Genomic DNA, 15,219 nt, shown 5'->3' with positions numbered 1-15,219 from the left:
AGGACAAAGCCTGTTACAGTAAACACCCAAAGAGTCAGCCTCAACCAGAGGGATCAACTCTTGAGGGGGAAAAGAATGAACAGAAAAAACCAAAGATTGAGTCAGACCAAACTTAGCTAAATGATCTGCACATTTGTTGGCTTCCCGGAAAATATGCTCAACACGAACCTGAGGGAATTGATCGATTAAGAGCTTGCAATCATCTAGCAGGGGAGAAATCACAGTATTGCAGTATGAAGACTTATTTAGAACGTCCACCAGCGACTTTGCATCAAGTTCAATCACAACAGCACCAATGTTCAGATGACGACAAAGCTGGAGACCATCCCGGAGAGCCCAAATTTCAGCCACAAAGCTGTCAGCTCTTCCAATCTTCCTAGAAAAACCCATCACCCAATTGCCACGGTCATCCCTTATCAAACCACCATTAGCTGCATTACCTGCCGAGCCATTTGCTGCACCATCTGTATTGAGTTTAAACCGGCCGAAATCTGGTTTTTCCCATTTGACTTGCTTAACCACCATATGAATATTATGATTTGATTTTGCACCACAAAGCAGGAACTCAGTTGCTAATTTAGTTACCACCTTGTCAAGATTCGGATTGGGCCTTTTGTTGGAAAAATAAACATTGTTTCTCTACTTCCATATCATCCATATCGCATAAGGGAAGAGAATGTTCGAAGGAAGACCAGCTGCATTCTGGGAGGACTTGAGGCTGGAATTAGAAATCAACCAATCTTTAATGCCTTGGGAGAAGAAAGAAGGACACAAACAGCTGGTTCCAAGTTTAAGCCAAATCGGTTTAACCATGTTACAATCTCGGAGAGCATGAGTTAAAGTTTCAGCTTCAGAATGGCACATCGGGCAGGAAGTATCAATAAGGATTCCTCTTTTTGCTATAACCTCCTTGACTGCAATACTATTGTGCATGCATCTCCAAATGAACATCTAAATTCTAGGCAGCGTTTGGAGTTTCCAAATCCAAGATCCAGCAAAAGATTCTACTTCCATACGATTTGAGGCAATAAGATAAGCACTCCCCATGTCAAAACTCCCTTTTGGAGAAAACTTCCATGCCAACTTATCATTGTTCCTTGCTATAAGGGGAATCGGGGTTGCTTGGATTTCCTCTTTAATCCCTAAAGGGAGGTTGAAAGGGATCTTTGACCAACCCCATCTTCCCATAGATATCACATCTTTAAGCTTGAGGGTGGACAAGTCTAGAGGGAGGGGACCCTGAATGAGGGCTCTAATGGAGCCAAGATTAGACCAGCAATCAGCCCAAAAATTGAGGTTGCTCTCGTGCCCTAGGATCCACTTTAACCCTTTCTTGAAAGTATCCTCACCTATCTTCATACCTTTCCAAGTAGGGGAGCTTGGGAGATTAGCTTCATTCCTCGAGTTGATTCTCTGCCTCGTACAATATTTATATTTAAGAACCTTGACCCAAGGAGCATCATTCTCAGTGTGAAATCTCCAGTTAAGCTTGGCAAGGAGGGCTGTATTCCTGCCTTTAGCCGATTGCAATCCAAGACCTCCCAACTTCTTTGGCTTAGTGACAGCATCCCAATTGACCCAATGCATTTTCCTAGCATGATCAGAGGATCCCCATAAAAAGTTCCTATTGACCCTATCAATGCCCTTGAGGATTTTATTTGGGAGCGAAGCCTGTTGCATGACATAATTCAGAATGGTAGAGGAAGCAACTTGGATAAGCACCAACCGACTAGCCATGGAGAGTAAATTAGCTTTCCAACCCGCAACTTTTTCTTGACTCTATCTAGCACAAAATCAAAATCATGCTTTCGAACCCCTGCATGTTTCAACGGAAAGCCCAAATACTTGCCAAGATTGTCAGTAGAGTTAAAGCCAAGCATATTAGAAAGAAGGTCTCTTTGATCAGGATCTACATTAGGCGAAAAGAAAACACGAGATTTTGCTTCGCTAACCTTCTGGCCTGATCTAGAACAAAACTCCTGAAGAGCTTCATTAATAGCAATACAATTTTCCATATCAGCCTCTGCAAATAAAACCAGATCATCTGCAAAGAAAAGATGCGAAAAAGAAGGCCCACTCCTTGAAGTTTTAACTGGAATCCAAGCCTTGGCAGCACACTTATCTTCAATTAGATGACCCAAATATTCCATACAGAGAATGAATAGATAGGGCGATAACGGGTCCCCTTATCTGATGCCTCTAGATGGCCGGAAGGATTCTAAGTAGCCCCCATTGAAGAGGAGAGAAGTTGAAACCGAAGAGACACAACTCATGATAATATCTGTAAGCTTGCTAGGAAAGTTGAACTTAACAAGCATTTCCCTGATAAAACTCCACTCAATTCTGTCATAGGCCTTCTCTAGATCAATCTTGATAGCCATGTACCCTTTCCTTCCTTTTGCACGACCAATGGTATGGATTAATTCTTGCACAATGATAACATTATCCGTGCCTCTCCTACCCGGAATGAATGTTGTTTGGAAGGGAGAGACAATGTTCTCCAAATGAGGTCTAAGCCGATTAACAATGACTTTGGAAATGATCTTGTAAACAGAGTTACAAAGACTAATAGGCCTATAGTTCCCAATAGACTCCGGCCCTTGGATTTTTGGGATGAGAACAATGAGAGTTTTGTTGAGATAATCCGGCACTTTTCTATCAAGAAAAGCCCTCATAACTTCCTTCTTCACCGAATCCCCCACTGTGAGCCAAAAACGTTGATAAAAACCAGTATGTAACCCATCCGAACCCGGAGATTTGTAGGGCTTCATAGACCAGAGAGCTTCCTTAATTTCCTCTAGGGTAACCATCGCATCTAAAGAACAACTAACTTCATCAGGCAGCTGCACTTGCCATTGAACATCGTGGCTTGGAACCCTCTCTACCTCCACAAGGGAAGTGGTATATAAGGAGACAAAACCCTTCCTAAAATGCTCCCTCACTTCTCCCCCATCAGTAATCCACTGCCCTCTCTCATCCTTAATCGAGACTATATGGTTTCTTTTCCTCCTAGCAAGAGCGGAAATATGATAGAAGGAGGTGTTGCGGTCCCCTTGAATCATCCAGTTAATCCTAGATTTCAACATCCAGAGGTCTCTCTCTTGGTCAAGAATAGACTCAAGCTCTAACTGTAATTGATTCTCCAAATTAAGTAGGGAGGAACTAGGAACATTAGATAGAGCTTTCTGAACCCCATAAATACTAGCCAAGACTCTTCTTTTCCTGTGATGAATATTGCCAAAGTGAGACCTGTTCCACAGAGTTGCCTTTTTAGAGAAAGTATCTATGGCATCCACAAGGCTTCTATCACTACTCCACGCCTTAGAAACAATATTGGGAAAAGATAGATCAGACAACCAGAATTCCTGGAATCTAAAAGGCTTATTAGGAGCTTGGGTACAGTTAGGGACGGCTTCCATAAGCACAGGGCAATGATCCGAATGACAATGGGGGAGATGAGTAACTTTAGCATCCGGATACAGCACACACCAATCCGGATTCATGAAGTATCTATCTATCCTCTCCAAAATCAGATTACTAACATCTCTCTTATTGGTCCAAGTGTACCTAGGACCAGCAAAACCCATATCAACCATATTACACCCATCAAGACAATCTTTGAAGGCCAGGGAACGGTTAACACTAACTCCCTTGCCTCCAAATTTGTCTTCATCTACCAAAGGTTCATTAAAGTCTCCAGCCATGACCCAAGGTTTATTGTGAAGCTCTGCAACCTTTATGAGGTTATTCCATAAGACACATCTATCTTCATTTCTAGGACTAGCATAAATGGCAGAGAAAATCCAAGAAAAGTTGGATGCACGCACCTTTACTTCAACATGAATTTCCTGTTCTATCTTAGCTAGTTCCTCCACCAATACTTTATCATCATTCCACAGCAACTAGAGACCTCCTGAAAGACCGATAGTTTCCGTATGGATTGCTCCATCAAAAGGCAACCTCTCCGTAATCTCCTTTGCTCTGATGCCTCCCAATTTTGTCTCCATAATTACAAAAATGGCAGGATCATGTTTCTGAGTAAGCTCATGTATGTAATTTTGAAAAGTGGGCTTTTGAGCCCCTCTACAATTCCAAATTAAAAAATTCATAGGGGAAAAATAACGAAAGAAATAGCACAAATTAAACAGGGGAAGGTGTTCCAACCTCATCCTCCAATTCCATACCAGCAACACCCACTCCATCTCGGTTTGACCCTTCACTGACACCGGGACAAGGGCAAAAATCAACACCCTCATCTCCTTTGCCTTGTGTGCTAGGCATCCCTGCCTTGACTGGATCGACAGAAAGGTTACTGCCATGTTCACCGTGAAGCTCACACCCAACTAAGGGAAGAGCTGTGAACTCGAAGGCAGACTCGGTGAACCCATCTTTCTTGCGACTGGGAGGCGAGGCGTGATCGGAAGAGAGTGAGTTGATGTTTGCAGTGAAGCTTTCAGAGAGAGGATTGACGGCGTCGCTGTGTTTGGCTTTTAAAGAAGTGCCTCTGGCGATGATTTTCTTTCCTTTTACTGAAGACGCTAGCTTCTTAATAGGCTAGGCTGCTGGGCTTAAGTTGGTGACACTACTTTGGCCTGACTTAAAGGATATGGGCTTATCAAGCCCCAAATTGCTTCTATTTAGGCCTGAATAAGAAGCACCCACAGGCCCATTAGCTCTAGTAGCCCACTTCTCAGCCCCCCTACTGGGATTACCTCCTTCTTTACGTGACTCCTTCTGCCTATCCACTCTTCCGTTGGACGGCATGCTCGACACATGCGGATCTTTTTTGGTACTCTTACTCCCGTACCTTTTCCTGGCCACTACCATCCAAGGGCCGTACTGACCCTCGCGTTCCACTTCCTCCATTCCATTTGTTGTGTTGCAATCCGTATTTGGCCGTTGGTCCTCATGCTTATCGCGTGAGTTGCCAGCTACTCCATTCCGTTCATCCTCTGCTGGAATTCCCGCATCATTCCCACGCCGGATCGTGTATGGGCAAGTCTCCACCATATGGCCAACTCTTCCACAGGTAAAACAAAGCTTGTGAATGCCCTCATACATTACCAGTTGCTCGAAACGCCCAATAAGGATCGTGTCTACCAACGGTTTACTAACATCAATCTGGATACACAATCTCGCGTATTTCCCCCGAGCTTCCATTGCAGTATGAGCATCTATTCTTAACACTCTACCCAAGGACTCACCAATTTGTTTGAGTGCATCGGTCTCGTACAGCTCAATAGGAAGCTCATGAAGCCTGACCCAAACAGCAATGGAGGACACGCTCGCCGTTGACGGTTTGAAGAAAGGCTCCCATGGCCTTAACGAATGGAAGAATTTGCCAATAAACCACGGCCCTTTCTCCAAAACTACATCCAAATCCTCCTTGGCGTAGAATTGAACTAGGAAAAACCCATGCGTAAGGTCCACACAATCCATTCTCCCCGTCGGTCTCCAGAGTTGAACAAGTTTGCTTTGCATGTAGCCGAAACCGACTGCCCTGCCCACCAGCTTCACAATGACGGTCTTAGGCCAGGATTTCCTAATGCGGTTCTTGGTTTCTTTTGTTAACTTGACTGCTACCATTCCTTTCCGGAGCGACCCATGTGTTTCAGGATCATCGTTGTCGGAATAAACGTCTTCATCCATTTGGTCGGTCAGGTCGAAAGCTTTGGCGAAAGCCCCTGGAATAGTACCTACCAATTTGTCTCTGAAGGAAGCGCCCTTGGCAAACGGTTGCCTTGACCATTCGGAGGGAGGGGGTTCTCCAGACCGATCATAAAACCCATCCTTGAACCCTTCGTGGTGTCCACCCTTAACTTTTTTGTTACTGCGCGCTAGTTCAACCTCCTCTCTAGAGAGCATTCTTGGCTTCATCCGTACAGGTTTTGATAGAGAAGTTACCCTATCCTAGGTATTGTTCTAGTTTGTTAGCTTTACTGGAGTAATCAGCTATCTCACATAAGTTGAATGTTTGTAATCTCAGATGCCTTGATATCGTTGCTGGCAAGGGATGTAGCCACCTCACACTCTCAAGGAGACGGAGAATCTCTAGTTTTAATTGCCCTAAGATACCTTAGATCTTATATTTCTAAAGGAGGAAAAAAAAAAGGACCATGATGAGAGGGAGAATAATGTCCTTTTGTAGAACAAATAACTTATGCTTCTCTATGTATGAACTAAATAGGTTGCATTTTTTTGCAAGCTACCAAGTGTTTTCTGTATTTTTTTTTTTTTTTACTCATTTACCAAGTGGTTTTTGAACCCTTGATTTCACCCTCCACCTTACTTTTACAAGGATAGGATAGAAGTTTACACTAGGCCTGAGCTATCAAATATCAATCATCATCATATTTTTCTTTTTGTTTTTGTTTTTGTGCTTTACACATATTTCTTTTTTATATGTCCTTTGTACATCTCTTAAAGATTTATTGTTTTTTGTTTTTAGAAAAATTTACAGTTACATAATACTAAAATTTCTCAATTTCTATTTTCTTTAACTTAGTGTGCATCAAAAGTTCCATTTTGCATTAGAGTTCAGAGCCAAAATTTTAGCTCTGAATATACACTTCATTTGACTGGTGAGAAAGAGTAGGAACACCAAAAAAAAAAAAAAAAAATAAAAATGGAATTAGGTAGACCAAACTATTTAATTTGACTTAATACAATAATTTACAATAATTTCACTCAAATCATGTGGATATTTCGTTTTCTTAAGCCCAAAATGATATTAAACCTGAGATGAATACTCTGTAAATTTTCCTTTCTCAAACCATTGGAGACATGACTTTAGGAAGTGGACTAGGACGAAGAGCTTGCTGGTGTCCCAAATATTCTAACTAGGTTTGATAAGGGTAAAATTATGAATGTGAATATTCATGAATATAGTATCATGAAGCGACGTTCAAAATAGACCCGTCGGCCTCACTTGTCATAAATGGAAAGCTGACACTACTAAGCTGAAGGGAGTAGGCGAAGCTGACGACCCCGACGAGGGGGTAGACGAAGCTGACGACCCTGACGAGGGAGTTGGCGAAGCTGAAAACCCCGACGAGGGGGTAGGCGAAGCTGACGACCCTGACGAGGCTGACGACCTCGACGAGGGAGTAGGCGAAGCTGACGACCCCGACGAGGGGGTAGGCGAAGCTGACGACCCTGACGAAGCTGACGACCCTAACAAGGGAGTAGACGAAGCTGACGACCCTAACGAGGCTGACGACCTCGACGAGGGAGTTGGCAAAGCTGACGACCCCGACGAGGGGGTAGACGACCCCGACGAGGGGGTAGGCGAAGCTGACGACCCTGACGAGGCTGACGACCTAGACGAGGGAGTAGGCGAAGCTGACGACCCCGACGAGGGGGTAGGCGAAGCTGACGACCCTGACGAAGCTGACGACCCTAACAAGGGAGTAGACGAAGCTGACAACCCTAACGAGGCTGACGACCCCGATAAGAGAGTAGGCTGAAGAGAGTAAGTTGAAGATAGTAAGTTGAAGGCAGTAAGCTGAAGGCCGTAAGCTGAAGAGAGTAAGCTGAAGGCAGTAAGCTGAAGGCAGTAAGCTGAAGAGAGTAAACTGAAGAGAGATAGCCGAAGGCAGTAAGTTGAAGGCAGTAAGCTGAAGACAGCAAGCTGAAGAGAGCAAGTTGGAGATAGTAAGCTGAAGACAGTAAGCTGAAGACAGTAAGCTGAAGAGAATAAGTTGAAGGGGATGCACAAAGCTGACGGTCTCGACATAGCCTTGACTTGGCTTCCACGCATGGGTATATAAGGAAATACCTTGCACATCACGCTTAGTGTTAAACTCCTACAAGGAAAGGATTCTGCAAAATACGCTCATAAAGACTCCTATAAGGAAAAGACTTCTACAGCAAGAAAAAGAGGTCAATCCTCTACTACTATAAAAGCCCCAATATCCTCACTAGCTAAGGTACGCATAATTTACCCTCTCTAACACTTTAGAGTTGTGAGAAGTTCTAACTTGACCTTCGGAGGGTATTTGGCCGGCACCACACCGGTGCTCTCTGCTAGGTTATTCCTTTTCGTTGTGCAGGTGCCATTGGCGATCGTACGAGGAACGTGTGACTCACTGGTGGTATTATTTCCGGCATCATCAGTTGGCGCGGTCTGTGGGAACGAAGCATACTTTAGCCTATCGCTTCCCGGACAAAGAGTTGCATGATACTTACTCACTCGATGGCAACTACCAACAACGTTCAGGGAGACGAGCTGCGACCCACTACCCTGGAGAGGCAGGTCCAAACCCTCATAACAACAGTGGAACGTCTCACCAAACAGAATCAGGACCTTGAAGAACAGCTACGGCAAAAGAACGCCGCTATGGGTACCCAAGGGGAAGATCAAGAAGGTACCAGTGCCGAGCGAAGAGACCAAGAGGGACCGAAAGGTAGTAATGCCCCAAGCAGACCCAAGCGACAAGATATGAGCTGTCCATCCGTCACTGATATGGCTCAACCCCACATTGTCGCGGAGATGCAGGCGATGAAGGAACAGATGGATGTCATGATAAACGCCCTCAAAGGACGGGTGTCCAGCGACCTTGATGATCTGGTCCACCGAACCGACTCGCCGTTCACCGCGTCCGTCAACTCCTTCCCCCTTCCACCAAAGTTCCGTATGCCGCAAGTGGAAAACTACGACGGAAACAAAGACCCTCTAGATCATTTGGAGTCCTTCAAGACCTTGATGCACCTTCAGGGAGTACCCGACGAGATCATATGCAGAGCTTTCCCCACCACGCTGAAGGGTCTCGCAAGGATATGGTTTAGCAGGCTGACGCCTAACTCCATCAATACTTTCAAGGAGCTAAGCGCCCAGTTTGCTTCGCACTTCATCAGAGGACACAGGTATAAGAAGTCTACAGCATGCTTGATAAGCATCAAGCAGCGGGAAGATGAGACGCTAAGGTCTTACATAACACGCTTTAACAAAGAGGCGCTTTCAATTGATGAAGCTAACGACAAGATACTTGTAGCCGCTTTCACAAATGGGCTGCGGAAGGGTAAGTTCCTATTTTCACTATATAAGAATGACCCGAAGACTATGTCGGACGTGCTTTACAGGGCAACCAAGTACATGAGTGCTGAGGACGCGCTTCTGGCTCGAGAGAAGAGAGAAAGGCAAGAGGATATGCGACAGGACAGAGGGCAGAAGATGGCAAGAACTGGAGACGCTGAACGGACAGAAGCTACATCGCCCGTGGAATACCAAGCACCTACGGAAGTACTACCGGTAAAAAGGATGGCATGAAGAGCAGCACCCCTTTATTTCTAGTTTACCTTAGTGAATTTTAGCTATACTCCTCAGTTTTTCTATTTACTTTAGTTTTTGCTACAATAACTCTTTTTAAAGCCCAAAGGGCAGGTCTTCGTTTTCTTTTTAAGAAATACTTTTTCTATGAATGCATGGTTTATTTTAATAAGAGGAGTTTATTCACGCATGGCCAAAGTCGCCTACGGATGGACGGTCACTACGCTAAGTTATCTACGGGTAGACGCATGGCCAAAGTCACCTACGGGTAGACACGTGACCGAAGTTGACTATGGGTGGATGATCACCATACTAAGTCGCCTACAAGTAGACGACCAAAAAGGTAACAAGGCTCCAAAATTTAGTCACCTCAATTAGTCCACGACCCCAAGTGGACAACTCACAAGGTGACGAGGTACCAACACTTAGTCACCTCAACAAGTCCACAAAGTGGAGGAATCCAAGTCTACAAAATAGACGACCCTAATATGCAGTCCATTAAGTGGACAACCTCATCTCAAGAGGATGAAATATTATCAAGTCCATAAAATGGACAAGCTTATTAAGTCCACAAGATGGACGATTTCATCCTAGGAGGATGAAAAAATTATGAAGTCCATAAAATGGACACAAAGTGGACAACCATGTCTTATTAAGTCCACAAGCTGGACGACCTTATTAAGTCCACAAGCTGGACGACCCTACTAAATCCACAAAGCGGACGACATTGCTAAGTCCAAAGTGGACGACCCAATCCTAAGAGAATGAAAAATTATTAAGTCCACAAGTGGACGAGTTTATCATTAAGCCTACAGATTGGACGAGTCACTTAGTAATACCCACGAAATGGACGATTACGCCAAGTCCCCAAAGCGGACGAGCCCATAAAGTTGACGAGTTCGTCCACTAAAGGATATGACTAAGACGATGGTTTTAACATAAAAGACAACGAGATGAACAAGTCTACTAAAGAGACGAGTTGGAATTATCCAAATGAAAAGGACTTAAACTCCATGAACCTGTCAGTTTAAGCTGACGAGATCATGGAGTGGGGGGCAGCTGATAAGGGTAAAATTGTGAATGTGAATATTCATGAATATAGTATCATGAAGCGACGTTCAAAATAGACCCGTCAGCCTCACTTGTCATAAATGGAAAGCTGACACTACTAAGCTGAAGGGAGTAGGCAAAGCTGACGACCCTAATGAGGCTGACGACCTCGACGAGGGAGCTGGCGAAACTGACGACCCCGACGAGGGGGTAGGCGAAGCTGACGACCCTGACGAGGTTGACGACCTCGACGAGAGGGTAGGCGAAGCTGACGACCCTGACGAGGCTGACGACCCCGACGAGGGAGTAGGCGAAGCTGACGACCCGACGAGGGGGTAGGCGAAGCTGACGACCCTAACAAGAGAGTAGACGAAGCTGACGACCCCGATAAGAGAGTAGGCTGAAGAGAGTAAGCTGAAGATAGTAAGCTGAAGGCAGTAAGCTGAAGGCCGTAAGATGAAGCTGAAGAGAGTAAGCTGAAGGCAGTAAGCTGAAGAGAGTAAACTGAAGAGAGTAAGCCGAAGGCAGTAAGTTGAAGGCAGTAAGTGAAGACAGCAAGTTGAAGAGAGCAAGTTGGAGATAGTAAGCTGAAGACAGTAAGCTGAAGAGAATAAGCTGAAGGGGATGCACAAAGCTGACGGTCCCGACATAGCCTTGACTTGGCTTCCACGCATGGGTATATAAGGAAATACCTTGCACATCACGCTCAGTGTTAAACTCCTACAAGGAAAGGATTCCGCAAAATACACTCATAAAGACTCCTATAAGGAAAAGACTTCTACAGCAAGAAAAAGAGGTCAATCCTCTACTACTATAAAAGCCCCTATATCCTCACTAGCTAAGGTACGCATAATTTACCCTCTCTAACACTTTAGAGTTGTGAGAAGTTCTAACTTGACCTTCGGAGGGTATTTGGCCGGCACCACACCGGTGCTCTCTGCTAGGTTATTCCTTTTCGTTGTGCAGGTGCCATTGGCGATCGTACGAGGAACGTGTGACTCACTGGTGGTATTATTTCCGGCATCATCAAGGTCCAAAGTATTTCACTCCATTGGTTGCACATGCTCTTAATTCCTTCTATCTCTCCCTCATATATTATTGAAGCACCTACTCTTTTGACTTCTCATTTTAGCCACACACCAAAAAAAAAAAAAAAACAGTTTTTACTTTCTGGAAGTTTGCTTGCAACATGTTGCATGTATTATTACTCGTGGAAGAGATAGCACGCTTTATGAAATTTTGATTTTGATTTTTATTTTTATGACACAAATACTTTGTAACAGGTTCTACATTTTTTTTTTTTTTCTTTTCATAGCTTTCGCTTTCTGTGCAGTCTGGAGGTTCATGGATGTATACAAGTAGGTGACTAAAGCCTTACATACATGAGTATTTGACATTATATGGCTGTGCAGTTCTTTGTTGAATGGCTATTAAATGGAGAATATTCAACACTAAGCAGAGAGGGAGATCTGCATCAGTATGGAATTTAGCTATCATACATCATAAAAAGGGCCCATTGAGCAAATTTTTGAAAATGGAAGGGGCCCTTTCCATCATGGTCTTTATCATAACAGAATTCCTCTATGCTTGGCGACATTACCCATGGTTGTCAAAATCGCGATCCGGATCGTAAAATCGTACGATTTTACGATCTCACCTCACTAAAAAATTTAAAATCATAGCAGGATCGCAAAAATAGTAGGATCGTATGTAGGATTATGTAAGATCGTATAGGATTGTAGGATCATATGGGATCCTAGCAATCCTACCATTTGGCTTGATTTTTTTTTTTTTTTTTTAATATATTTTTTAAGTGGGATTCATTTAGGTAAGATAATCCACCTAAACCCACAAGCCCAACGGGTTATCAGAAGCCCAATAATGAATTGAAGTCCCAAATTTACCCTAGTATCAACATAAAATATCAAAAAAACCTATAGCACTTAAGTTTAACGTTTTCAAAAACAAAACCTAAAATATTTAAATGATGAAATGGGATATGATAATGACAGTGATTAGATTAGAAGAACCTTAGAATGAGAATTCTCTTTTGGATTTCATATTTGTAATTAACTAGTTTACCTTAGATTGAGAATTCTCTTTTGGATTACATATTGTAAATTTGTAGTTAGCTAGTTTTTATATGCTAACTAGCCTAACTTATTTTGGATTTGGAACTTAGAATTTGGAAAACATTTTCCATATGTGTAGATAATATTTTGGTACTTAGTTACTTTTTTTTTTTTTTTTTTTTTTTTTTTTGAGAATTACTTAGTTACTAATTAAACATGTACTGAACTTTTTAGATACATTATGTCAAAGGTTAATATATTTTGTTTTGTTAGAATAACATAAAAATGATGTAGTGCGTGCAAATTACATTTTATGATGCAATTTTTTTTTTAATGGATAGATTCATATTTTAAGTGATTATATAACATACAGAGTCACTATCAATAGGGTTTTTGTTAATCTGAAAATAGGTAGGATCTTACGATCCATGATCCGATCCTACAATCTATGATCCTACCTACCTCCCATGATTCTACGTAGGATCCCAATTTTGACAACCTTGACGTTACCCCATATCATCGCCTGTTTGGATTGTCACCTGTAGTGGCCAGTGAATTGTGATCAAAGAGCAGATTTTTGATCAATCTAGCGGCCAACGAATCACTAATCAAGGACTGACCAGCCCCCAGGTTTAATGATTTGGCGGGATCCATAAATGTAGTGGTTGGTGAACGGCTTCTTCTTCTTCCACGAAGATTCAGACAAAGTCGAGCTTCCATGGAACTGAACAAGATTTGGAAAATGAATACAAAGGTCAAAGGATTTATTATTGAGAAAGTAGAAGGAGATTATTCAGTAGCTATCCTTTTCTGAAGAATTACAGTTTTTATTATTGAAATTGGTTTAGTTTTTATCCTTTTTGACTTGAGATTGTTGGAAGTTACATAGAACTGATTAGTTCCATTGTTAGCCCTATTTAGAGTTCTGCATTCAGCAATTACTCTTCTAATTGCCCAAGGTACTCCTAAATATCTTATTGGGAGCACGATTGTATCACAAAATGCAACCAGATTGTTCTGAATGTAAAAAATCTTGCACTTGGCTGTAAACTTGTACAGACCAAGAAGACGAGGAATATGAACCTGGTAGTTTCACCGTCATCAATCGATTGCCCATACTGCATTATTTGCTCCCGACTGTACTGCAGAATTTCAAGAAAATTGAAGTCTCTAAGTTTTTATATTTGTTTCAAAATTAAGTCCTACATAAAAAAATAGCCTCAAAATGTGCAAGCAGCAAGCAATCAGATCAACTAATTGAAAATGTTTCCTGAATCAAATATACAAGCAAACATTGGTTTTTTTCTTCTTCTTTTTCAACAACATCTGCAAATTTTCTATAACCAAATTTGTAAAAAGAACAACAAAATTACAGAAGATAATTTAAAAGGAACCAAAAGAAGTACCCAAATAAGGAGATGATAGAAGCAATACAAGCAGAACTTTTGGTTAACAAGTAATAAATTTCATTAGAAAAGCACTATCCTAATACATGGAGTGTATACAAGAGAATAACTAGAACGAAAGAATCAATACAAGCAGATCTGCCACAAGTGTGTAGTCTAGGGAGATCAAGAAAGGACATAATGAATTGGCTTAGTAAATTATTGCCAATGAAGTGACTATGGATCCATTGAAAATAAGGGACTTCCGTCCCTCAATACCCAAAAAGCAGAAAACCAGCAGGAGTAATACACATAAAATTAAGCATATTCAGGATGAAATAATTATAGACAATATTTGTCATGATTTTCTTCAAGAACAACTAAATGTACCCATTCATAAAAGGATATAAAAACAAATAAAAACCCAACTAAATCTTATCAATACATAAAAGGATATGGATAAAATACAGTGCAAAAGTACAACCACATGCATGATTGAAATCTTGAACAAGCACCAAAGAGTAACCTACCACCAGTTCCTGAAGCAACGTCCGAAGAATGTTTTCTAATAATTGATGTTCATCTTGGGCTAGTTTTGTTTGTTTCTGTCAAGGAAAAAAAACATAAACCAAATCACCTATCAAGCCTAAAGAAAAAAGAGGGGGAAAAAAATAAAACAACAACAAAAAGCTTAACAATATAAGCACGCAAATCATTGATAGGCTAGTTGTGTTTCACGATCACGGCATCAGAAAAATTGAAGAGCATTAGTTAAATGGTAAGAAACTGATTAAGCATTGATCTCGGTTGAAACATGGATCATTCATCTGGGAGACACAAGAGAACAACCCCCATATAAAGGTTTGAGCTTTTTATTTGTCATTTCTTTTTTCTTATTTATAAGTAAAGCTCATTAGAAGGTTTGCACACACCACCTTTTTCACACACTCCAAATGCTCAACAATATAGTGATGAAAATTTTACAAATTGCTAACAACTAGGCCATACCCATGTAAGAAAATTGGGGAAATAATAAAATCCAAATGGTAAACCAAAAAAAATTTGAATGCGAATTACAAAAAAAGAAGAAGAAGAAGGGCTTACCGTGTTGATTGTTGAAAGCAATGAATGGTCCAATCTGGAATCGACGGAAGGAATAGCAGAGAGGCAGAGAGAAAGAAGAGCATTACTCATACATACGGTAGAGCTGTAGAGCACTTTGGGTAATATATGGTCCCGGCCTGGCCCAAAGACCGAATCAGTCATTTTCGGCCCATAAGGCCCCAAATTCAGTGACCCAATATCGGATATGAGACAGCTCCAACCAACCCTTTTAAGAAATTTTTCTTTAAAAAAAATATATTTTTATCCTTCTATTTATTTTTTGGCTTTTGTTACGGAAGTTTCAAAAAGGGTCCTACTTTGCAAAATAGCAAAATTTAAT

At 41.9% G+C, this 15,219-nt stretch overlaps 2 protein-coding genes across 2 annotated transcripts; one reads left to right on the top strand and one right to left on the bottom strand.

The window, feature by feature from the left end:
* The first annotated feature begins 8,194 nt into the window (after positions 1-8,194).
* On the top strand, positions 8,195-9,268 carry LOC115984824. The gene has a single exon (XM_031107823.1). It carries the CDS (start codon positions 8,195-8,197, stop codon positions 9,266-9,268), a length of 1,074 nt encoding a protein of 357 aa, XP_030963683.1.
* Positions 9,269-12,724: 3,456 nt separating this feature from the next.
* LOC115984823 lies at positions 12,725-15,041 on the bottom strand. Its single transcript, XM_031107822.1, has 4 exons — positions 14,880-15,041; positions 14,306-14,380; positions 13,474-13,532; positions 12,725-13,114 (listed from the first exon to the last, which is right to left on the bottom strand). The coding sequence occupies exons 1-4, from the start codon at positions 15,039-15,041 to the stop codon at positions 12,907-12,909; spliced, it is 504 nt and encodes a 167-aa protein (XP_030963682.1). The 3' UTR covers positions 12,725-12,906.
* Positions 15,042-15,219: the final 178 nt, after the last annotated feature.

Source organism: Quercus lobata, chromosome 4 (assembly GCF_001633185.2).
Source record: "Quercus lobata isolate SW786 chromosome 4, ValleyOak3.0 Primary Assembly, whole genome shotgun sequence".
In the NCBI taxonomy this organism is placed as follows: domain Eukaryota; kingdom Viridiplantae; phylum Streptophyta; class Magnoliopsida; order Fagales; family Fagaceae; genus Quercus; species Quercus lobata.
Note: the sequence above shows the minus strand (reverse complement) of the source record. Positions and strands in the feature narration are given on the sequence as shown.

Bases quoted from the DNA above. Each gene is read 5' to 3' on its own strand.
- LOC115984823 (XM_031107822.1), bottom strand. From the start codon at position 15,041: ATGACTGATTCGGTCTTTGGGCCAGGCCGGGACCATATATTACCCAAA. The intron at 14,381-14,879 runs GTAAGCCCTTCT...TTTCCTTGACAG, and splicing joins TGCTTTCAACAATCAACACG to AAACAAACAAAACTAGCCCA. The intron at 13,533-14,305 runs GTAGGTTACTCT...GAAATTCTGCAG, and splicing joins CGTTGCTTCAGGAACTGGTG to TACAGTCGGGAGCAAATAAT.
- LOC115984824 (XM_031107823.1), top strand. From the start codon at position 8,195: ATGGCAACTACCAACAACGTTCAGGGAGACGAGCTGCGACCCACTACC.